Raw genomic sequence first — 25,019 nt, 5'->3', positions numbered from 1 at the left:
TTGGTAGTAGAGACCAGCACAGTTATGTCTGGGACTATCTGAGCCACAGAGGATGGCAGCCTGAGGCCCCCAGACTACAACTCCCATGAGGCACCAGTTTTGGATACCATTTTCCATAGGAGTAGGTTGGTGGGGGAATGGTTTTTTGACCTGCATTTCGGAATTGAACTAGTTCAGGTTTGTCCAATTTTTTTTTAGTATTTGAATTTTTACCGAAAAATAAATAAATCCTGTTTTCTGCCCCACTCCGTTCATGCTTCTGTGAGTAATGAAAGCAGGGATGATGCCATCAAGAGTCTGTGGAGTACAAGGAAAGTGGGCTGAGGGCCTTTTGGAAGCTAGGGTTCATGGGAGCTACACTGATCCCTGCAGGGCAGAATTCAGCAGAGGGCTCAGCTAGGTCTCCCGTGACTGAGCTAGTGAGACTGTGGCTGGAGCAGGAAGCTCTGAATGGGGGATTCTTGCTATTCCAGGAGCCGGTGACCTTCGAGGAGGTGGCTGTATATTTCACCAAGGAGCAGTGGGCTCTGCTGGTCCCAGGTCAGAGAGCCCTCTACAGGGACGTCATGCAGGAGAATTATGAGGCTGTGGCCTCACTGGGTAAGGATTCCTGTCCCCTTGGGTACAGCTTGTGACCACGGGGACCTCTTCCAGTCTTATGTTCTTATAAGGGAGCAGGGAAGGAACCCTGAGCAGAAGCCAGTGGAGGTGCTTAAGAGACTCCACGTCTTAGGGATACATTTCATAGTCCCCAGATCCCATATGAAAGACACATCCTCCACATCTCTTCTTATGGGCCATAAGCTATTTAGCTTGCAGTACTGCACAGAGGCCCAAGAGGCCAGGGTCCCATTCTGCTAAGCACTGTACAAACATAGTGACCTGACGAGTTTACAGCCAGAAAATCTAGTGTGACCGGTGTTGATGCACAAAGAGACAAGGCACATATGTGGGATCTGTAAAGAAAATAAAGTTCCCCCTCCCAGACTTTATTTCAATTCAAGGCGATAATACTTCTTCCTAGCTTCTTAGTAATTGTGTCCGACACACTGGTTGGAGATACCTGCCTTAAGACAGCACAAAAGAGGGTGGGTTTATTAGCTGTCTGTTCAGGGGAGGCTATCGGTACAGCCTGCTTCAGAGCTTCAGAAAGAAGAGATCATTATAACCATCTAGTCCAACCTGCATCACACAGGCCAGAGAATTTTACCCAGAGATTCCCAATATTTTGTGGTTGCACTAGAGAGTATTTTTTAGAAAGACATCTGGTCCTGACTTGAAATCTCCAAATGATGGAGAACACGCCCTGTCCCTGAGTAAATTGTTCCAGTGGTTAATCCTCCTCACCGTTAAACTTGTGCACCTTATTTCCAGCTTGAATTTATCTAACTTCAGCTTCCAGCATTGGACCTTGTCATTACTTTTGCCTGCCAAATTAAAGACTTGATTACTATGTGAAATCTCCTGCCCATGTAGGTGCTCGTAGACGTTTCAGGTAGAGCTAGATGAGAAATCGTTTTACCTGTCTTGTGACAATTTTGAGATTTCAAAGGGTTTGGGACTTTTTTTGGTTTGTGTTTTGTCCCATCCGCACCAGGACAAAAAATGAGACCTTTTGAAATTCTGTTGCAGAGAGATCCACCCAGAATAGCTAGAAGCATGAGGGAACTCACCACTTTTCTAAGATGAACAGTTCCAGTGTTTTTAATCTTTCATTGTACGGAAGCTGTTCCACACTCCTAATCATTTTTGTTGCCCTTTTCTGTACTTTTTCCAATTCTAATATAACTTTTTTGAGATGGGGCAACCAGACCTGCATGCAGTATTCAAGGTATGGGTGTACCATGGATATATATAGTGGCATTATGATATTTTCTGTTTTATGATGTATCCTTTTCCTAATGATTGCTAACATTCTGTTAGCTTTTTTTGCCTGCTGCTGCACTTTGAGCAGATGTTTTCAGAGATCTGTCTACAGTGACTTCAAGATCTCTTTCCTGAGTGGTAACAGCTAATTTAAACTCACTTATTTTGTATGTGTAGTTGGGATTGTGTTTTCCAATATGAATTACTTTGCATTGAGTTTCATCTGCTATTTTGTTGCCCAGTCACCCAGTTTTGTGAGAGCCCTTTCTAGCTCTTCACAGTCAACTTTGCATGTAAGCATCTTGAGTCATTTAAAATTGTCTGCAAACTTTGCCACCTCCCTGTTTATTCGCTTTTCCAGATAGTTTATGAATGTTTTGAACAGCACAGGTCCCAGTACAGATCCCTGGGGAGCCTGCTTTTTACTTGTTTCCATTCTGAAAACTGATCATTTATTTCTACCCATGTTTCCTGTATTTTAACCAATTACTGATCCATGAGAGGACCTTCCCTCTTATCTCATGACAGCTTAGTTTGCTTAAGAGCCTTTGGTGAGGGACCTTGTCAAAAGCTTTCTGAAAGTCCACATACACTGTATCAGCTGGATCACCCTTGTCTACATGTTTGTTGATGCCTTCAAGGAATTCTAATAAATTGGTGAGGCACAATTTGCCTTTACAAAAGCCACGTTGTCTCTTCCCCAGCTTATGGTATTCATCTATGTGTCTGATCTGTTCTTTACTATAGTTTCTACCAATTTACCTAGTACTGAAGTTAGGCTTACAAGCCTGTATTTGCCAGGACTACCTTTTGGAGCCTTTTTAAAAAATCGATGTTACGTTAACTATCCTTCAGTATCCAAGCCCCCGTACCCCAACCCTACTCCCCGACAGGAGCACGGAAGGGATGGGGAGGGGCCCCCACTTGTTCTGGCCCAGGGCCCCACAAAATCCTAATCCACCCCTGTGCAAGGGTGTTAAATGTAACTACATTATGGTCACTATTACCAAGCAGTTCAGCTATATTCATCTCTTGGACCAGATCATGTGCACCATTTAGGACTAAATCAAGAATTGCCTCTTCCCTTGTGGGTTTCAGGGCTAGTTCCTTCAAGAAGCAGCCATTCATGATGTCTAGAAATTTATCTCTCCCTCCCATCCTGAGGGAACATACCTAGTCAAAACGGGGTAGTTGAAATCCTTGATTATGATTGGGTGATCTGTTTTTGTGGCCTCTCTAATCTCCCTGAGCATTTCACAGTCACCATTACCATCCTGGTCAGGTGGTTGGTAGTATATCCCTACACCTACACTCTTATTAGTCAACTATGGAATTTTTGTCCATGGAAATTGTATGGTATAGTTTGATTCTTTTAAGATTTTTGCTGTATTTGACTCTAAGCTTTCTTTCACATGTAGTGTCACCTCCCAACCAGTGAGACCTACTCTGTCATTCCTATATATTTTGTACCCTGGTGTTCCTGTGTCCCACTGATTATCATCATTCAGTCAAATTTCCATGGTGGCTATTATATCAATATTCTCATTTAATACCAAGCACTCAAGTTCACCCCTCTTAGTTTGTAGTCTTCTGGCATTTGTACACAAGCAATATTTAGTTGACTGCCTTGCTGTGGCATAACTGTGATGGACTCTTTTTCATTGAACTCTTTTTTTTCACTTCCTACAGTACTTTATATCCTCTCCTCTTTACTAGGATGAGGAGTATCCTCTTTAATTAATCCTCTCCTAAGGGCTGTGTCTGTCTGGACTGTGTGTTCCTCCTTGCCCATCAGCTTTCCCCCAGCCCTTAGTTTAAAAACGCCTCCGCAATCTTTTTAATTATACGTGCCAGCAGTCTGGTTCTGTTTTGGGTTAGGTGGAGCCCATCCTTCCTGTGTAGGCTCCTGTCAGGGTTCCCTCCCCACTCTGAACTCTAGGGTACAGACGTGGGGACCCACATGAAAGACCCCCTAAGATTATTTCTACCAGCTTAGGTTAAAAACTCCCCAAGGCACAAATTCTCCCTTGTACCTTGGATTAGGTAATGCTGCCACCACCAAGTGATTAGCCAAAACTCAGGGAAAGGACCACTTGGAGTTCCTACTTTCCCCTAATATTCCCCCGAGCCCTACATCCCCTTTCCTGGGGAGGCTTGAGAATAAACAAGATGAGCACAAACCAACCTTTGATTTTTTTAGACCACTAAAAAAACCAATCAGATTAAAAAAAAAACAGAACTTTATTAGAAAGAAAAAAGTTAAAAGAAGCACCTCTGTAAAATTAGAATGGAAGATAATCTCACAGGGCAGTCAGATTCAAAACACAGAGGATTTCCCTCTGGGCAAAACTTTAAAGTTAAAAAAAGAAAACCAGGAATACACCTCCCTCTCAGCACAGAGAAAATCACAAGCCAAAATAAAAGTAAGCTAACGCATTCCCTTGCTAGTACGTACTTACTAATCCTAATGGAGTTGGATTGCTTGCTTTCTTGATCTGTCTCCAGCAAGACAAAGAACAGACAAAACAAAGCCTTTCTCTCCCCACCCCATTCCCAGATTTGAAAGTATCTTGTCCGTTTATTGGTCCTTTTGGTCAGGTGCCAGCTAGATTACCTGAGCTTCTTAACCCTTTATAGGTAAAAAGATTTTGTGCCTTTGGCCAGGAGGGATTTTATATTATCGTATACAGGAAGGTTGTTACCCTTCCCTTTATATTTATGACAGCTCCCCCTTCCCCAAAAGGTTTCCTACTTCCTAATAAACCTAAATCATTCCTCCCTATACCTCATCTCATCCGCACATTGAGACCCTGCAGTTCTGCCTGCTAGCTGGCCCTGCATGTGGAACAGGAAGTGTTTCAGCTTCAGAGAGAGGACCTGGACTTCAATTTCTTACCCAGCAGCCTAAATTTGGCCTCCAGGACCTCTCTCCTATCCTTCCCTATGTCATTGGTACCTACATGGACCACTAGCTCCTCCCCAGCATTGCACACATGTCTATCTAGATGTTTTGAGAGAACTGCAACCCTCGCACCAGGCTGGTAGTTCACCATGCAGTTCTCCCGGTCATCAGCCCAGCTACCTATATTTCTAATGATCAACTCCCCTATAACTATTACCTGGCTCTTCCTAATAACTGGAATACCATGACATCATCTGGAATCTTTTACCTCTGCTCCAGCTGGATGTTCTCCTTCCCCAAGACTTCCATCCTCTTCAGCAGCACAGAGGCTGTCAGACTGGGGTGGGATCGTTCCACTGTGTCCTGGAAAGTCTCATCTATGTACCTCTCTGTCTTCCTTAGCTACTCCAGTTCAGCCACTCTGGTCTCCACAGCCCATACTCAGTCTCTGAGGGCCATAAGCTCTTTTCACTGAGTGCAAAAATATGCCACCGTCACCCACCCACAAGGCAGATAATGATACATGCTTCATTCAGGGCAGTAATAAACTGGATAGCCCCCACACTACTGCTGGGCTTCTGCCTGCATTCTTTTTTGCTTTGACAGGGTTGGTTTGTTTGCTTGTTTGTTCTTTGGGGGGTTTTTTTGGGGGGAGGAGGGGGTTGGGATGTATGTGTGGGGTTATTGGCCTAAGTTTAGAGTATGTTTGTTAAGTGTAGCTTGCTCTCAGGCTCCCCCTCTAAGTTGCCTTGCAAAACTCCCCTGTTCACTGGCTCCTCTGGTCACTTAGGAGCAGGTTTTTTAAACCCCTGTTTTCCCTGAGTTAGCCTTGCTGCTTGTCAAGGGATCAAAGGATGGCCAGCTAGAGCCTCATTAGTAAGGTCTCAGTCTAGCCTAGAAGGCCACTAGGCTCAGCACACAGCCCAAAACAGACCACACTATAAACATCAATCAGGCAGGCACACAACAAGCTAACAGATCACCCCCAGGATCACCTAGTCACTCCTCCTGCACCTGAAGAGCTCCCTCCCATGACTTCCCTGTTTGCAAGGCTCTGATTTGGAGCAGAGACTTAGCTCAGACCAGTTCCTCTGGCGTGCTCTAACCCACAGGCTGTGGAACCAATTTCTCTTGTGTTGGCCCAGTGAATATTTAATTGTTTATTCAAAGTGAAACAGCTCCAATGGGGGAAGCTTACAAAGAGTGAGAGACGTCCGGGCTCTCCCTTGGATGCAGGAGGTATAGACTGAACTTGCTGCTCTGCTAGATTCTGGCCAGGGACCTAGATCCCAACCACGCTCTCTACCCATTGGTATGGATGCGGCTCTCCGACCCTAGGCTCCATCTTGGACCTGAGAAATTAGTTTCCATAAATTGCCATTTTCTGATTTAAAAAAAAAAAAATCATTGTGTCAAAAATTTCTCCACCAGTTCTGTTCTAGGTCTTTGTGGTAAGGGCAGGATTCTTGTCCTTCCCCTGATTTCCCAGCATGCTTTTTAGCTCACTGTAGGACATTGACATAGAATTATAGAAGATTAGGTTGGAAGCGAATTTAGGAGGTCATCTAGTCCAACCCCTGCTCAAAGCAGGACCAACCCCAACTAAAGCATCCCTGCCATGTCTTTATCAAGCCAGGCCTTAAAAACCTCTAAGAATGGAGATTCCACCACCACCTCCTTAGGTAACCCATTCCAGTGCTTCACCACTCTCCTAGAGAAATAGTTTCTCTTAATATCCAAGCTAGACCTCCCCCACTGCAATTTGAGACCATTGCTCCTTGTTCTGTCATCTGCCACCACTTAGAACAGACGAGCTCCATCCTCTTTGGAACCCCCTTTCAGATAGTTCAAGGCTACTATCAAATCCCTCCTCACTCTTTTCTTCTAGCCCAATTCCATCAGCCTCTTCTTGTAAGTCATGTGCCCCAGCCCACTAATCATTTTCAATGCCCTCTGCTGGACTCTCTCCAATTTGTCCACATCCTTTCTGTAGTGGGGGGCCCAAAACTAGATGGAGTACTTTGGATGTGGCCTCACCAGTGCTGAACAGAGGGGAATAATCACTTCCCTTGATCTGCTGGCAGTGGTCCTACTAATGCAGCCCAATATGCCATTAGCCTTCTTGGTAACAAGGGCACACTGTTGACATAGCTACCAGAGTGAGCTACATTTCCCTGCATGCTCAGCTCTTGGGCAAAGACATCTGAGGGCGACTGCCTGGAACTCCCGGAAGCCATCTTGGCCCACCACTGCCAAGCGGAGCGCCAGCTTCTCTGGAGCTACTTGTACGATTCCAGCCTCAGGCGGTAAGCTAAGGTCAGCAATTGCTTCCTTATTCATTCCTGGCTGCTCTTCCAATTCAGTGATTTGGTCTTTTGACCAAGCAGCCTGGAACTGGGCTGGGCTGACCAGGTTCCCACTGTACACCTTAAAAAGTCAGTCCACTGTCCTATTACACCGTGAAATGGGCAGGTGGATTTTTATACCCCAGGGACAGACGTGTGTGTGTGTGTGCGCGCATGCGTGCGCATGCATGCATGAAGGACCCTTAAATGGACTGCACAGGACCCTGTTTGTCTGCCATGAATATTTTCCAGTTGCTATGTCTCAAGCGCCCCCTCGCCGAGCAAGGAAAGGAGCTGATTTGAAAGCAGAGAACTGTCTGCATGAGAAGTACAACGTGAATACCAGCCTCAACCTCTCCCATTTTCTACCCCTGAGCAGGGTTTCCCGTTCCCAAACCCCTCGTGATCTACCAGCTGGAAGGAGGGGAGGAGCTGTGGGTCCCAGATCCCCAGGGCTCTGAGGACAGGAAGGTCCCAAGACACAGCCACAGAGGTGAGGATTTAGTTAAACTAACTTGGAAATCGTCCAAGCCTTCGGGAGCTCCCCCAGTTCTGCCTCGTCTCAGCCAGGTCAGGATTGTCCCCAGCAGGTGTCATATCCTCATGGTGGACGCAACTCAGCATTTCTCGTCCACCCTGCCTGAGACTTGCTGGAGCTCCCTTCCCCTGCATGCTCAGATGGGCTGCAGAGGCAGACCTGGCCCTCCTCTCTCTCCTCTGGGAGGACGGAGGGTTTGGGGAATCAGCTTCTGATTTTTGACCCTCAATTCCTTTGTGACACTCCCTTTAGCATTCCCATTCCTGACGCTCCCCTGCTGCCTGCAGAGGCACTGACTCCTGTCTGGATTCTCTCAATTGCAGCTGCCGAGGGGATGGTAAAGGAGGAGGAGGAGAGGCCGCAGCAGGATGCCCCTGAGCAGCTGCAGGTGCAGAGCCCTGGTCAGGGAGCAGCCTGTGTAACTGAGGGCAGTTCAGGAAGGCAGCAGAGAAACTCACCCTCGGAGTCAGAGTGTGAGCAAGGCACTGGGCTGCAACCCACCCGAGGCCTATCCCCTCCCTGTGGTGGAGCCGTGGAGAGTCAGGGTCAGGCCAGGGAGCGGCCCAACATGTGCAGCGAGTGTGGGAAAGGCTTCCGGTGCGGCTCAGACCTCACTAAGCACCGCCGGTCCCACGGCGAGCGTCCCCACCAGTGCCCTGAGTGTGGGAAAGGCTTCCCTGTCCGCTCAGCCCTGACTACCCACCAGCGCATCCACACGGGGGAGCGCCCCTATGCCTGTGACGCCTGCGGGAAGCGCTTTGGACAGAGCTCCCACCTCATGCAGCACCTGCGCTCCCACACAGGGGAGAAGCCCCACCGGTGCCCCGAGTGTGGAAAGAGCTTCCGGGAGGGCTCCACTCTGGCCCGGCATCGCCGCACCCACCGCCAGGAGAAGCCCCACACCTGCCCCCACTGTGGGAAGGGTTTCCACGAGCGGTCCAACTTCACCCGGCACCAGCGCACCCATGCTGGGGAGCTACTTCCTCCCCCAGAGGAGGAGGGGAAGTCCTTCATCTGCCCCGAGTGTGGGAAGGGTTTTGGCCGCAACGCCTATCTGACCCTGCACCGGCGCGTGCACACAGGAGAGAGGCCCTATGCCTGCGCTGACTGCGGGAAGAGCTTCAGCGCCAGCTCCAACCTGACCCGGCACCAGCGTGTCCACACGGGTGAGAGACCCTACCCCTGCGCCCGCTGCGGGAAACGCTTCTCCCAGAGCTCCACCCTCTTTGTGCACCTGCGCACCCACACCGGAGAGGCACCCTACCGCTGTGCTGCCTGTGGGAGGGGCTTCAGTCAGAACTCCACCCTCCTGGCGCACCAGCGCACCCATAGGGGTGGGAAACCCTGCCACCAGCCCCTGGGAGCCTGTGCCAGGGACGGGCCCTACCTGGGCAAGTGCTGTGCCAGTGACTTGCTGCTCCAGAGGCACCAGAAAACACACCTATGATGCGGGATCTGGCATGGCAGAGCGTAGCCCTGAGGACTAGCCCGGGGTCAGTTTCTTGCTCTGCCACAAATTACTTAGGCCCAGATCGTCAAAGGTATTTAGGCTCCTGACTCCTATTGATTTAAATGTGCTTTAGGGCCAGATTTTAAAGGTATTTGGGTGCTTAAAAGTGCCTAACAATTCAGTTCCTAAAGGGAACCAAAAAAAGTAGAAATTTCACATGCAACAAAATTCCATCATGTTCTGGTTGTGACTTTATATATATATATATATATACACACACACACACACTATATATATATTAAACAAAAAATCATTTTAAAAGGAAAATCAAAATGGTCCCTCCCCAAGAGGTAGAAATGGAACCTTTCAGCCTTCTAGGTATGTTTCGGTCTCATTTTATTTTTCCTCAATGAAATTTCATCAGAACTAATCCATTTCTCCTATTTTGACAGAATGCCCCTTCCAACACAGAACCATTCCCTCAGAATGTTTTTGGCTAGCTCTAGTGCTTAACCTCCTCTGATGCTTTTGAAAAATCCCTCCAGGTGCCTATCTACAGCTTTAGGCACCTAGGTACCTTTGTAAACCTGGCCTTTCATGTGTGAGAGTTTCAGTCACCCATCTGTAAAATGGGGTTATAACTCTGCCCTGCCTGACAGAGGTATGCCCGGACAAATGCACTGAAGGTTGTGAGGTGCCAAGATGCTACAGTGATGGGAGCTCTCTCAGCATCATAGATAGGGAGCATGAGGTTAGCGAATTGCCACTGAATTTCCCTGGGATTTGGGGGCCTAAGTCCCTTAGGTTCCTTTGAAAATTTCAGCCCACATTGCTCAGGAGTATAAGAGGATTGGTGTGTGTGTGATGTAGGGAGAGGAACAGTCAGAGGAGGGAGGGAACTGGTATTTGAGTTGGGGAGGGAGTGGCTGCCTTAGGAAGCAGGGGTTGTCGTGAAGGAGCTGGGCACTACTTTTGGATTGTTTGTCGGGAGTTTGCGAGGAATTGGGAGCCAAAGGGAAATTTTATTTTTCTTAAAGCCTCAAAACTACCCAAAGTGATGAAGGCCTTTGGTTCTCTGAGGTCGCAGGAGGAGGGATAACAAACTAGCGGGGCCATATGGTGTGTTCCCCCCCCCCACACACACACATACACACATATACATACATACATACATTCTGAGCAATTCCTGTATTTTGGAGTTCTCCATAGTGATGGACAAAAATCCTGTAGCTCCCGCTACATGCAGCTGGTCACAAAACAGGAAATAGCATTCACAAATGTGTTTCAAGGGATATTTCCTGTTCTTTCATCCACATGCAGAGTCCAGACCAAGGGCAGAGCCCCACTTCAGTCCCATTTGTGCTCTATATTGAGGGATTAAGGGGGATTTAATACCCTTTAACCCAGGGGTAGTCAGTTATTTTTTCTCAAAATCCAAATTTCTTGGTTAAGGTATAGTCAAGGTTCAGACTCAGGGGAAATTAATTTTAAAAATCCCAACAATAATGGTAATAAGTAAATAACATTTTGGGATCTGTTCAGAAGTGTCTGGTGGTCCGGATTTGGCCCATGGTCCGCCTATTGACTACTCCTGCTCTTATCTATCTAATCACATTAAAGTTGGTCAGAAACTGGGATTTCCCACGGAAAATTATAATGAAAATGAGGGGGGAAATGCTTCTGTTGAAATTTTTCACAAGAAATTTCAACTTTTAAATGCAAAATGGAAATATTTCAATTCTGAAATGATACCCTGGTCCCTCATGGGAGATGTAGTTTGATTGCTTCTTGCCCCCATTCTCCTGTATGGGTCAGGTTCCATAATTGGCCTACGTCTCCCATGATGCCTCGCTGAGGGAGGGTGGTGAATCATGGACCGCCCATGGCCACAATGCCTCATGGGAAATGAAATCCAGCTGGGGAACCCGGCCTATAGAGGAGAATGGAGATATGAAGCAACTGAACTACAATTCACATGAAGCAACCTTGGCAGAATTTTCAAATTGAAACATTTCATTTTGAGGGAGTTCAGGGTTTTGCTTTTTTTCGTTTTGTTTTGTCTTTTAGATGAAAAATTGATATTTTCCTCAGAAATCAGATATTTTCATTTTCATGAAAAATACATTAGACAAAATTCAAATTTCCATCAATAAAAAGTTTAGGCAACATGTGTTTTGGCCAGTTGTAATCACCATGCATATCCCTCTGTCATCTAGCTGTACTTCATATATGTGTTGGGTAATATATATGTGGGAAAAACTTTGAGTCATCTCCTTATCTGTAGTCTGTCTCTTTCTCTGTTTTGTCTTGTTTAGATTGTAAACTCTTTGGCACAGAGACCAGGTCTTTTTATGTGTTTATGTAGCACTCGATGCATTGGAGCCCCAATCAGAACTGGGCCTGTTCATTGTTACTGTAGTACAATTAATAAATGTTAATTACTTCTGTTTAATTATGAATCATGCTTGGAACACATAGAGATTTTTGGTTTGAACAACATTTTGTTTCATAATTTCCTTTCAATGTGAAAAGTATTCAAATCAGAAACCTTGTACAATCCAAAACAATTTTTTCTGACTTTCAATTCACTTAAACTTAAAAAAAAAAATTGTTTTCAGGTTGACTGGATTTTTTTTTTTCTGATTTCTTTTGGAATTGCCAGTGACCCGAAAAGTCAGTTATTCACCCGGATTTAATAAGCAGAACCTGGCTTTCATGCTGATCCTCTGCATGAGGGGAATTTCAGCCAGTGTCAGGACCGGCACTAGTGTTTTTAGCACCCTAGACGCATGGCTCCAGTGGAGCTGCCGCAGCTGTGCCTGCAGGAGGTCCACCAGAACTGTGGGAGCAGCGGACCGTCCGCAGGAATGCCTGCGGCAGCTCCACTGGAGCCGTGGGACCAGGGGACCCTCCGCAGGCACGACTGCGGCAGGTCCACCAGAGCCGCTTGCCGCTCCCCCCAGCAAAATGCCGCCCCCTAGTAATCCTGGCGCCCTAGGCGATTGCCTAGGCTGTCTAAATGGAAGTGCCGGCCCTAGCCAGTGTCTATTAAATAAGTAAATTTTATGGCACAAATACTCAGCTAGTGCACTGAGTCCAATGGAGCAACATCAATTTACACCCAGCGGGGACTGACTGTAGTGGAGATAAGGCTGATTCATACCAGCGGGGGCTCTGGCCTCATTTACTTCTGTGGGGGCTGTGGATGAACATATGTAGCTAGCTCTAGGTGAATCCAGGTAATGCAGGCCAGAGGAGATAAATGTCTTGATAAACCCCTGCATTAGGTAGCTCTAGCTATAGTAAGCAGCCTCATGGACTCTCCTCGCTGATCCTAGATACCCATATAATGATGCTACTTGCTGGGGTCAGCTGTAGGTTTCCAATGTGGGACCTCACCCCAGGGGCCTATAGTGTCTGAACTAAAGCATCATTAACTCAGTTACCCCTTTTTGACCCAAGTTGGTAGCCAGTTTTTGGGGTCCTGTGAGTTGCTTCTACTAGCAGGAAAAATTAATGATAGAGTCAGGTGTTTCTTTGGTGCAATCCTGCTTATTTGCAAAGAATGTACAAAGCTGTCAAGCTGTCACCCCCAACCCCTAAGCTTATTTATCATCTTAGATCTAGTAGCTGCCACCACCAGATTATTTAAACAAATGTGTATGGGAGAGCCATTTGGAAACTCTGTCTTCCCCCCAAATATTTCCCCAGTCTTTGTCCCCCTTTTCCTGGCAGGATTCACCTCCCACCAATTCCTGGTGAGCCTAGATCCAAAAAACCCTTGGATCTTAAAACAAGGAAAAATCAATCAGGTTCTTAAAAGAAGACTTTTAATTAAAGGGAAAGGGTGAAAGGAATACCTCTGTGAGAATAGCATGCAAGCTACTCTCACAGACAACAGATTCAACACACACAGGATGTCCCTCTGGGCAAAACCTTAGTTACACAAAAAAAACCAATTTGATTCTCCCTCTATGCAAAAAGAAGTCACAAAAGAAAATAAACATAATCTAATACATTCCTTCTCTAAACACTTACTACTTTTAAGAAATGTAAATGGCTGATTCCTGGATCCCTCACTCTAGCACAAACTTTTCTGAACAGACCAAAGACTGATTTCCCTCCTCCCTCTTTTAAAACATCTTCGCCCCACATTGGTTCCTCTGGTCAGGTGTCAGCTAGGTTATGTGAACTTCTTAACCCTTTACAGGTAAAAGAGGAACTAACCCTTAACTGTCTATGACAAAAACCCTGTTTTCCTGAACACAAGAGGAATCAAACAACAGGAGACAGTTTCTTTGATCACAGCTCAAAGGCTCTTTCAGACAGCACTCTGCCCAAAAGCTCTCCCTTGGCTTTTCTCAGGACCATGCTTGTAAGTGCTCTTTTTAGCTGCCTCCCTGGCTTTCTTGCTGCCCTCTCTCCCAGGGCATGGCTACACTTGCAGATGTGGAGCGTTGGGAGTTAAACCAGCCTTCAGAGACCGCAGCAGGGAAAATGCTGCTGTGTGTTTACGCTGTCAGCTGCAAGTGCACTGGCGTGGCCCCATTAGCAGCTCTTGCAATGCCACAAAGAACAGTACATGGTGGTAGCTATCCCAGTGTGCAAGTGGCTGCAACATGCTTTTCAGATGGGGGGGATGGAGTGTGACAGGGAGTAAGTTGTGTGTATATGGGGGGAGAGAGAGTGTGTTTTGAGGGGCTGAGAGCTTGTCAGCATGCTGTCTTGTAAGTTCAGACAGCAGCGGACCCCCCCCCACACACACACATTCACAACAGCAGCATTCCACACTAATGGCTTGCTTTGTCCCGGAGCAGATAAGCATGCCAGCTGTCAGAAATGGAGCTTTGAAAGGGCATCTCCGCATTCCTGTAGCTGATTTCAAAACAATGAGAAGAGTGGCCACTTGACTTCAGGGGATTATGGGATGTTTCTGGATGCCAGTCGCAACACAGTAATGCAGTCGTTCTCAAACTTTCGTACCGGTGACCCCTTTCACATAGCAAGCCTGAGTGTGACCCTTATTGTAAATTAAAAATACTTTTTTATATATTTAACACCTTTATAAATGCTGGAGGCAAAGCAGGGTTTGGGGTGGAGGCTGACAGCTTGTGACCCCCCCATGTAATAACCTCATGACCCCCTGAGGGGTCCCAACCCTCAGTTTGAGAACCCCTGCAGTAATGCAAAGCTTGTTCACACTGAGGCCAGGGCATTTATGCTTCTCATGGAAGTGGAGTACCAAGAGCTCTCCAGCTGCAGAATTCAGGAGCTGTATATGCCTTGCCAGTGTGGACACATCAGGAGTTAGGGTGCCCAGGGCAGCTTTAATGCACTCTAACTTGCAAGTATAGCCAAGCCTTCAACTTCTGTGGTCATTCTGCTGCTTCTCTTCCAGACACACAAACCTTCACAAAACAATAGCCAGCAAAACTTCTCCACAAATCTCAGTTTCTGGGTGGGGACGTGTACTTTTGTTTTGGGTGGAGGCTGCTATTGTTTCAGCTAGTTCATTTCATAAAGGAGCTTCATTGTTTCTTACATTTATCCCAGTTGAAGGGTGGCAACACTCCCCACCTTCACTGAGGTTTTACCCCATCCATGACAACCCAAAAGAAGCAGCAGACTCTAGATCAGGCCTGCACAACATACGGCCCGTGGGCCTCATGTGGCCTGGGGGGGTGAGTAGGTGGGCTGACTGTGCGGCCCGCAGGGGGTGAGTAGGCAAGCAGCAGGGTGGGGCAAGCCAACGGGTGGCTGGCTGGCCGGCCGGCCGGTGGGTCGGCTGGTGAAGAGCCCAGTGGCAGGCTGGGAACCGAGAGTGAACCAGCAGCAGGGGGCGGGGCTGGGGCAGCGGCAGAAGATAAGAGGCCAGCAGCAGACAGACAGGTAAGCTGGCAGCAGGCGAGCTGGTGGCGGACAGGCCGGTGAGCTGGTAGCGGCAGCGGGCTGAGGAGGCGAGCCAGGGGGTAGGGGGCTGAGGAGGCGAGTGGGCAGGCAGTGGCGGGGGGCGGGAGGTGAGCCGGCAGCGGGGGAGGGGGCAGAGGAGGCAAGTGGGCGGGCAGTGGCGGGGGGCAGGTGAGCCGGCGGCGGCGGAGCAGGCAAGCTGGTGGTGGACAGGTAGGTGAGCTGGCAGGGGGGCCTGAGGAGGCAAGCTGGGGGAATGGGGGGCTGAGGAGGTGAGCAGGTGGGCAGTGGCAGGGGGGCAGGTGAGCTGGTGGTGGCAGTGGTGGGCTGAGGAGGCAAGTAGGGGGTGAGTAGGTGAGCTAGGGGGGTGGGGGGCTGAGGAGGTGAGCAGGTGGGCAGTGGCAGGGGGGCAGGTGAGCTGGTGGTGGCAGTGGTGGGCTGAGGAGGCAAGTAGGGGGTGAGTAGGTGAGCTAGGGGGGTGGGGGGCTGAGGAGGTGAGCAGGTGGGCAGTGGCAGGGGGGCAGGTGAGCTGGTGGTGGCAGTGGTGGGCTGAGGAGGCAAGTAGGGGGTGAGTAGGTGAGCTAGGGGGGTGGGGGGCTGAGGAGGCAAGCAGGTGAGCAGTGGCAGGGGGTGGGTGAGCCGGCGGCGGGAGAGGGGGGCTGAAGAGGTGAGCGGGTGGTGGGGGTGAGTAGGCGAGCAGGGGGAGCTTTATACTGGGGGGGGTGAGGAGGCAAGCGGCGAGTTGGTGGCTGACCTACTGATCTTGTCTCATGAAAACTGGTCCTTTTTGCTGCATTTCTCTGGGCTGGGGGTTGTCCCAGTGCTGCAAATAGGGTGTTCCCAAAGGAAGGTGCTTGCTTCTAACCCCCGAGGCCATCAGTATGTCTGCTCTTCTCTAGTCAGCCCACTTGACAAGCTTGATTTTCCTTGGTCTGGCTCCCATCCCCTCTCCAAGGGTTGCAGCTGTCTGAGGTGCTTGCTTTCCACGCCTTCCTCATTCACACCTCATTCATTCAACAGGGCAATTGATTACAAAGTGGGGGGAAGATCTTATTCTACTTCTAGCAAAAAGATATTTTTCTTTTAACTTAATTATACTACCTTAGGGGGCCGCTATAACATATTACCAAGGTTCAGTACAAAGTCATATAAAAGTTACACAAAAATGCATAATGCAGAGATTTATCTACAGCTGCATTGATTGACTGCTGTGTGCTGGGGGGGGCGTGTTTCGGCGGTGCATGGAGGGGGTTTCGGTGGGGCCAGAGGGTTTCGGCCCTCAGCTGATTTCTTTGGAGTAATATGGCCCTCGCCGCTTTACAAGTTGTGCAGGCCTGCTCTAGAGGCAGTCTAGCCACTAAGTGGGGGTCAAAGAGCAGGGCTGGATTAGCTTGTGTTACACCCACATAGCAACAATTACTGTGATTTTTTTCTTCTTCTTCAGTCAGCAACTGGACAGGAACCAATATGGACTTTCCCTGGTAGTCTGTCTTTGTGACCACCAGACTGGAGTGCTATAAGAGAAGAAGAAGGGTGGTCCAATGGTCCAGGATCTAGTTTAGCACTTGGGAGACCTTGGTTCAATCCCTTATGCTGCTACAGCCTCTCTTAGGCTTTCTGCGCCTCAGATCCCAATCTGGATGCTAGCAGTCCCCTACCTCCCAAGTGTGTTGTGAGGAGAAATGTACTGAAGATCATGATGAGGACCAGATAAATACATGAGGCTGACAGAATGTCCTATACATAGGAGTGAATAAAATACTTCTAAAGGAGCCTCTCAGCCAGGCAAAGAACACGGTAACCTGCTGCCGAGGTGACCTGTGCAGGGGAGGGAAGCTCTCTTCCGGATTTTGAAATTTGGCTTTGTACTAAATTGCAGTGAAAAATTACCACCACCACAACCCCCCGAATTCTTTCAGTTCAGTCAGCACGTTTCAAAATGTTTCGCTGTGAAAATGTCAGAACAGGATGTTGGGAAATTCTGTTTCTGTTTTCTTCCAAAATGAAATTCCAGAGCACATAGAACCACATATTTGGAAGTCAATAGTGAAGATAGGCATCAGAACAATTTATCAAGTGGTTATGGTGGATTCTCCATCACAGGCAATTTTTAAATCAAGATTGATTTTTTTCAGATAAGCTCTAGCTCAGGAGTCCTCAACGTGGTGCCCATGGGCAGCACGGTGCCCACTGGGGTGTCTAAGTCCGCCCGCGTACTGGCCAGTGGACGAGCATCCACTGAAATGCCACCGACAAGCAGCATCATCAGCAACGAAGTGAGTATTCATCCACGAAAGCTCATGCTCCAAAACATCTGTTAGTCTATAAGGTGCCACAGGACTCTTTGCTGCTTTTACAGATCCAGACTAACACGGCTACCTCTCTGATATGCTGAGCTTCTAGTACCCCTCACTGGACACTGCTGTGGAGGGCGATGGGCAGAGCCAGGGGAATGGCAATTGGGGAGGGGCAAAATTCTTGTCCCTCCTGAAGGTTTAGGGTATCATCGGTTGTTTTGTTTTTGTTTTATTTTGAGGGGGAGTCTCTCTTTGAGGTTTCCTACAGAATTTACCCTCCTGGCTGCGGAGATCCTATTGGAGCATCACTGGTGTCTGGCATGGCTACAATGACCCCAAGATTGATGGCAATAGCCCCATTCATCCCCAAATAACAGAGTCAGTAGGTGCCAACCTTATGCTGAATGCCTCCCTGCTTCGAACTCACCAAAACACTCCAACCTCTCCTGCCCTCCCAGGGCATGACTGTGTCTGAGCACAAGGGACAAGCATCTGAGGCCCCAGAGCGGCTGGGAGTCCAGCACCAAGATTGAGCAACTGAGGGGAAGGGAGCCCAGCAGAAGGGCCATGGGCTGCAGGTATAATAGGCCAGGGGAGGCTAAGCCTTCCCAAACAGGATGCTGTGCACCTTCATTTGGATGCATTTGAGAGCACAGATGCCTGGGCTGTGGCCATGCCTGCGCTCCGCCCCAAAGCACCACTCTCGCTCTTCCCCCCGCACTGCCTCCCCCACTATTCTCCTCTTCCCACCCCCCCTCCACCTTTCCCCCATCCCAAAACCGGCCCTTGCTCTGCACCTTCCCATCCCCTTCCCTTCCCATAAGGCCCCACCGCCTGCTGAGTTGCTCCCATCCTCCACCCACCCCCCCTGCGAGGCCCTCACCTCCTTGTGGGACTATAACATTTTTCACACAACAGTTGTACCAGTTTAAAGGTTGTCTACATGGGGAAATTTTACAAGCGTAGTTGTACAAATATACTGATATAGCTCTGCTGGTATAACACCCTTAAACTAAGGACTGGGGGAAAGGCAAAAGGTGTTAAAGAGCACATGGGTTGGACAGAGAGAGACTTAGGGGAGGCTTTATCAAAGGGGCCCCTCTAAATCATAGTAAAGAGGAAAGGATAGAAATTGCTGAAGTACGGGTAGGAACCAAAGCGAAAAAGTCAGTTGAAAAAGAGTCCCATTCAATTATATCCCATGAAGGCAGACAACTAATTATTGACAAATATTATAAGTGCTTGTATGCAAATACTAGACATCTAAATACCAAGATTGGTGAATTTGAGTTCCTGGTGTTAAATGAGGACCTTGACATAATAGACATCGTAGAAATCTGATGTAATGACAATCATCAAAGTGACATGATAATACCAGGGTACAAAATATATGGGAGTGACAGAGTAGGTCATGCTGGTGGAAGAGTGACAATATATGTAAAAGAAAGCATAGAGTCAAATCTAGTAAAAATCTTAAACAGTGTCATAGAATCTCTATGGATAGTAATTCCATGCTTGAATAATAAGAGTATAGTCATAGGAACATATTACCGACCACCTGACCAGGATGGTAATGGTGATAGTGAATTGCTCAGGGACATCAGAGAGGCTACAAAACACAATAACAATGTGTGATTTAAACTATTCCTATATTGACTGGGTACATGTCACCCCAGGACAGGATGCAGAGATAAAGTTTATCGACACCTTCATTGACTGCTTCTTGCAATAGCTAGTCCTGGAACCCACAAGGGGAGAGGCAATTCTTGATTTGGTCCTAAGTGGAGCACAGGATCTGTCCAAGAGGTGACTATAGCTGAACCGCTTGGTAATAGCAACCAGAATGTAGTTAAATTTAACATCTGGGGAAGGGGACTACCAAAGTAAGCCACAAGAGTAGAATTTAACTTCAAATAGGGGAACTACACAAAAATGAGGAAGTTAGTTAAGCAGAAATTAAAAGGAACAGTCACAAGAGTGAAGTGTCTACAAACTGCATGGAAACTATTTTAAAACACCATAATAGAGGATCAAACTAACTGTACACTCCAAATAAAAAATCAAAACAAAAAACAGTAAGGCAGCCAAGTTAAATTGAAAGTCAAATCCTACTGAAGACAATAGAAAGGAGCAGAAATTCTGGCAAGTGTAAAAGTATAAAGAGGCAGGGCAAAAACCAACTAGCAAAAGACACAAACACTAACAGCAAAAGAAAAAGAAAGACATCAGAAGTATGAAGCCTGCCAAACAATCAATGGGGCCACTGGGGACTAGTCTACACTAGAGTCGTTACAGTAGAGCTGCTCTATGCTGACGGGAGAGAGCTCTCCCATTGGCGTAATTATGCCACTTCCTTAAGCAGCATTAGCTATGTTGATGGGAAAGCTTCTCCCATTAACGCAGCGCTGTCCACACTGGTGCATAGGTTGGTGTAACTTACATTGTTCATGGGGGGAGGAGAGGGTGCTTTTCCACACCCTTGAGTGACTTGAGTTATACTGAAGTAAGCGTTAGTGTGTACAAGCCATGGATGATCAAAGTGCTAAGGGAGCACTCATAGGCATGCGCAGCACATTTCATTAGGGTGTGCATCCAGGGAATTTTTTTTTTAAAGGAAAACATCATACAGGTTGGGGTGCGAGAGGGAGTGCAGGGTGTGGGAGGGGGTGCGGTGTGCAGGAAGGGGCTCAGGGCAAGGGATTGGGGCAGTGGAGGGGTGCAGAGTGTATGAGGGGCTCAGAGAAGGGGGTTGGGGTGTAGGAGGAGTGTGGAGTGCAGCAGGGGGCTCAGGGCAGAGAGTTGGGGTGCAGGGTGCAGCAGTGGGCTCAGGGCAGGGGGTTGGAGTGCGAGATGCAGGCAGGGGGCTTAGGGCAGGAGGTTGGGGTACAGGAGGGTTGTGGGGTACAATGAGGGGGGCTCAAGGCAAGGAATTGGAGTGCATGGGGATGGGAGGTGCAGGCAGAGGGCTCAGGGCAGGGAGTTGGGGGCAGGGGGCAGGAAGGGGTTCAGGGCACGGGGTTGGGGTGTGAGGTACAGGCAGGGGGCTCAGGGCAGGGAGTTGGGGTGCAGCGGGGGGCTCAGGACAGGGAGTTGGGGTGCAGGAGAGGTACAGGGGTGCAGGCAGAGGACTCAGGGCAGGGAGCTGGGGTGCAGCAGGGGTATTGGGTGCAGGCAAGGGGCTCAGGACAGGGAGTTGGGGTGCAGGAGGGGTGCAACAGGGGGCTCAGGACAGGGAGTTGGGGTGCAGGAGAGGTACAGGGATGCAGGCAGGGGACTCAGGGCAGCGAGTTGGGGTGCAGCAGGGGTATGGGGTGCAGGAGGGGGCTCAAGACAGGGAGATGGGGGGGTGGGGTGCAGGAGGGGTTCAGGCTCTGGCCCAGCGCCGCTGACCTGCAGCAGCTTGGGGTGGCAGCAGCGAGCTCCCTGCCTGCCTACCCTGGCCCCACACCATGCCGCTCATCACGTCCGCTTGCAGCCCCCTGGGGGGGGCAGAGGGCTTGTGCACTGCCCTTGTCACATCTCCAGGTACCTTCCCTGTTCCCGGCCAATGGGAGCTGCAGAGGGCAGTGCCTGGAGCAACATATGGAGCCCTCTGCCCCCACCCCCCCGGAGCCCCAGGTATGTGGTCCCGACCGCTTCTGAGAGCGGTGTGGGGCCTGCAGCTCCACAGAGGGCATGGCCCATGGACCGGATCCAAAGCCCTGAGGGGCTGGATCCGGCCCAGAGGCATTAGGGTGTGCCTGGGCACACCTCGCACATCCGATGCGCATGCATATGGGAGCACTCAAGGAAGACAAGACTGCTGCAGAGAAGCTAAATTAATTATCTGCATTGGTCTTCACTGCAGGGATGTGATTTCCACACTTGAGCCATTCCTTTTAGGTGACAAATCTGAGGCATTGTCATAGGATATGTCTACACTACAGGATTATTCCGATTTTACATAAACTGGTTTTTTAAAACAGATTGTATAAAGTCGAGTGCACGCGGCCACAGTAAGCACATTAATTCGGTGGTGTGCATCCATGTACCGAGGCTAGCATCGATTTCTGGAGCATTGCACTGTGGGTAGCTATCCCATAGCTCTCCCATAGTTCTCGCAGTCTCCCCCGCCCATTGGAATTCTGGGTTGAGATCCCAATGCATGATGGGGCCAAAACAGTGTCGCTGGGGATTCTGGATAAATGTTGTCACTCAATCCTTCCTCCATGAAAGCAACGGCAGACAATCATTTCACACCCTTTTTCCCTGGATTGCCCTGGCAGACACCATAGCATGGCGACCATGGAGCCCATTTAGTCTTTTGTCACTGTCACCGTATGTGTACTGGATGCTGCTGACAGACGCGGTACTGCAGTGCTACACAGCAGCATTCATTCACCTTTGCAAGGTAGCAGAGATGGTTACCAACTCTATATCACTGTCTGCAATTGGAAATTGGCAATGATGGTTATCAATCCTTTTGTACCGTCTGCAATTGGAAATTGGCAATGACAGTTATCAATCCTTTTGTACCCGTCTGCTGCTGTCATGGGTGCTCCTGGCTGGCCTCTGCTGAGGTCGGCCGGGGGCGCATGGACAAAAATGGGAATGACTCCCCAGGTCATTCCTTCTTTATGTTTTGTCTAAAAATAGAGTCAGTCCTGCCTAGAATATGGGGCAAGTCTACTAAAGAACCAGAGAGCACAGCCGCTCTCGGGTCAGAGCCCCAGATATCCCGCAGAAATATGAGCTGCATGCCATTCTAGGAGGTGCCCCTGCAACAACCCCACCCGTTGCTTCCCTCCTCCCACACCACTCCTGGGCTACCGTGGCAAGTATCCCCCATTTGTGTGATGAAGTAATAAAGAATGCAGGAATAAGAAACACTGACTTTTTAGTGAGATAAAATGAGAAGGGAGGCAGCCTCCTGCTGCTATGATAGTCCAGCAGTACAGAATCTTCATTAGACATGAAAGGGGGGTGGGGGTGAGGCGCTCAGCCTCCAGTTGCTATGATGAGGATGGTTTTCAATCCTTTTGCACGTCTGCCAGGGAATGACAGGGAGTCATTCCATTTTTGCCCAGGCGCCCCTGGCCGACTCTCACCAAGGCCAGCCAGGAGCACTCAAGGATGATGAGGACGGTTTCCAAGCCTTTTGTACCGTCTGCCATCAGGAAAGGAAGGGGAGGGGATGCTGCTGTCAGCGCCGCAGCACCGCGTCTACCAGCAGCATGCAGTAGACATACGGTGACATTGAAAAAGGCGAGAAAATGATTTTTTCCCTTTTCTTTCACAGGGGGTGGGGGGGTAAATTGACGACATATACCCTGAACCACCCGGGACATCATGTTTTTGACCCTTCAGGGCATTGGGAGCTCAGCCAAGATGCAAATGCTTTTCGGAGACTGCGGGGACTGTGGGATAGCTGGAGTCCTCAGTCCCCTCTCCCTCCCTCCATGAGCGTCCATTTGATTCTTTGGCTTTCCGTTACAGCTTGTCATGCAGCACTGCATTGAGTCCCTGCTGTGGCCTCTGTTGTCTGGCGATTTTTTCAAAATGCTTTGGCATTTCATCTTCTGGAACGGAGCTCTGATAGAACAGATTTGTCTCCCCATAAAGCGATCAGATCCAGTATCTCTCGTACAGTCCATGCTGATCAGTTCTCCACGCTGGGCAAACAGGAAATTAAATTCAAAAGTTTGCAGGGCTTTTCCTGTCTACCTGGCCAGTGCATCCAACTCCAGATTGCTGTCCAGAGTGGTCAGAATGGTGCACTGTGGAATAGCTCTCGGAGGCCAATACCGTCGAACTGTGGCCACACTAAACCTAATCTGAAATGGCAATACCGATTTGAGCACTACTCCCTTCGTCGGGAAGGAGTACAGATATCGATATTAAGAGCCCTTTATATCAAAATAAAGGGCTTTGTTGTGTGGACAAGTGCAGGGTTAATTCGGTTTAACGCTGCTAAATTCGGTATAAACGCGTAGTGTAGACCAGGCCATAGATTCAGGTGTCAGGAAAGGAGGGTTTGAAACAAATTGATAAATTACACAGTAATAAGTCACCAGGACCAGATGATATCACCCAAGAGTTCTGAAGGAATTCAGAATATGAAATTAGAAAGACAAGATGGGTGAGATATCTTTTATTGGGCCAACTTCTAGTGGTGAGAGAGACAAGCTTTCCAGCTTACACAGAGCTCTTCTTCAGGGCTGGGAAATGTACTCAGAGTGTCCCAGCTAAATACAAAGTGGAACAGACTGTTAAGCGTTACTAGTTAACACATATTTCAAGGGATCATTCACGGTGAAGTTAGTCCCATAAAAGATATTACCTCACCCACCTTGTCTTTCTAATATCCTGGGACTGATATGGCTACAATGACACTATATCAAATATGAAATAGCAGAACTACTAACTGTGGTATGTACAGTAATCTATTGCTAAAATCAGCCTCTGTACCAGATGACTGGAGGATAACTAACAACGCAATTTAAAAAAAAATAAAAGTCTCCAGAGGAGAGCCTGACAATTACAGGCCAGTGAGCCTAACTTAAGTACCAGGCAAATTCATTGAAACAATAGTAAAGAACAGAAATATCAGAAACATAGATAAACATAATATGCTGAAGAATAGTCAACATAGCTTTTGTAAAGGGAAATCATGCCTCACCAATCTGTTAGAATTCTTTAAGAGTTTCAACAAGTATGTGAAAAAGGGTTATCCAATTGATATTGAGTACTTGAACTTCCAGAAAGCATTTGATAAGGTCCCACACTAAGAGCTCTTGAGCAAAGTAGGCAGTCATGAGATAAGAGGGAAGGTCCACTCATGGATCAGTAATTGATTAAAAGATAGGAAAGAGGTAAATAGTGGGGTCCCCCAAGGATCTGTATTGGGACCAGTGCTGTTCAACATATTCATAAATGATCTGGAAAAGGGGGTAAACACTGAGGTGGCAAAGTCTGCAGATGATACAAAATCATTCAAGACTGTTAAGTCCAAAGCAGCCTATGAAGAGCTACAAAGGGATCTCTCAAAACTGGGTGACTGGGCAACAAAATGGCAGATGAAATTCAGTGTTGATAAGTACAAAGCAATGCACATTTGAAAGTATAATCCCAATTGTACATATAAAATGATGGGGTCTAAATTAGCTGTTACCACTCATGAAAGAAATCTTGGAGTCATTGTGGATAATTCTGTTAGGATATAGATATTCAAGCCTGTCTGGCCTATACTTTAAGAATTTAAGTGTATTCTTATCACTTAGCTAGTTATAGAGGTATAAAAGAAAGAATCACTTTTATCTGTCTATCTGTGTAAGGGCCTTCTCTCACTGTGACAGTCTGAGGCCCTGTTTAGCACTAGCATTAAGGCAATCTGGGGCTGTTAGGAGGGTGATCCGATCTATCACCTCCAGAGACAGGGAAGAGCCTAAAACATGTGAAAGGAAATTTAGTTTGATAGTTTTCTGTCTGGTAAGAACTCACTTATCAATAGACACAGCTGGAAAACCCTTATGTCTGTATAGACGTAGTTGTGAAATCCTCACTTCTATATTGTTTTGTATGTTTATTTGCATGGTCTCTGTCTGGTTCTGTGATTGTTTCTGTCTGCTGTATAATTAATTTTGCTGGGTGTAAACTAATTAAGGTGGTGTCATGGAGTCCCCGGGCAATGCTCTGGAACAGCTCCCCACAAAGCCACTCAGGACTTTGGGGAGCC

General features: G+C 48.1%; 2 protein-coding genes across 7 annotated transcripts in view; one reads left to right on the top strand and one right to left on the bottom strand.

The window, feature by feature from the left end:
• LOC116825935 (uncharacterized) overlaps nt 1-16,898 on the top strand; it is a 299,602-nt gene extending 282,704 nt beyond the window's left edge. For 5 of the 6 annotated variants that reach the window (XM_075072006.1, XM_075072005.1, XM_032782361.2 and 2 more), the window contains 3 exons: nt 474-600; nt 7,493-7,606; nt 7,975-11,619. In XM_075072006.1, the coding sequence (XP_074928107.1) occupies nt 474-600; nt 7,493-7,606; nt 7,975-9,098 (1,365 nt within the window). In that variant the 3' untranslated portion in view covers nt 9,099-11,619. Of the gene's footprint in view, nt 1-473; nt 601-7,492; nt 7,607-7,974; nt 11,620-16,456 lie in introns of those variants that run through there. The other variant, XM_075072007.1, reaches the window with a different exon arrangement.
• The window catches only part of LOC116825937 (uncharacterized), a 244,807-nt gene that overhangs the window by 139,751 nt on the left and 80,037 nt on the right, over nt 1-25,019 (bottom strand). The window lies entirely within an intron of this gene.

This window comes from Chelonoidis abingdonii, chromosome 13 (assembly GCF_003597395.2).
Source record: "Chelonoidis abingdonii isolate Lonesome George chromosome 13, CheloAbing_2.0, whole genome shotgun sequence".
NCBI lineage: Eukaryota > Metazoa > Chordata > Testudines > Testudinidae > Chelonoidis > Chelonoidis abingdonii.
Note: the sequence above shows the minus strand (reverse complement) of the source record. Positions and strands in the feature narration are given on the sequence as shown.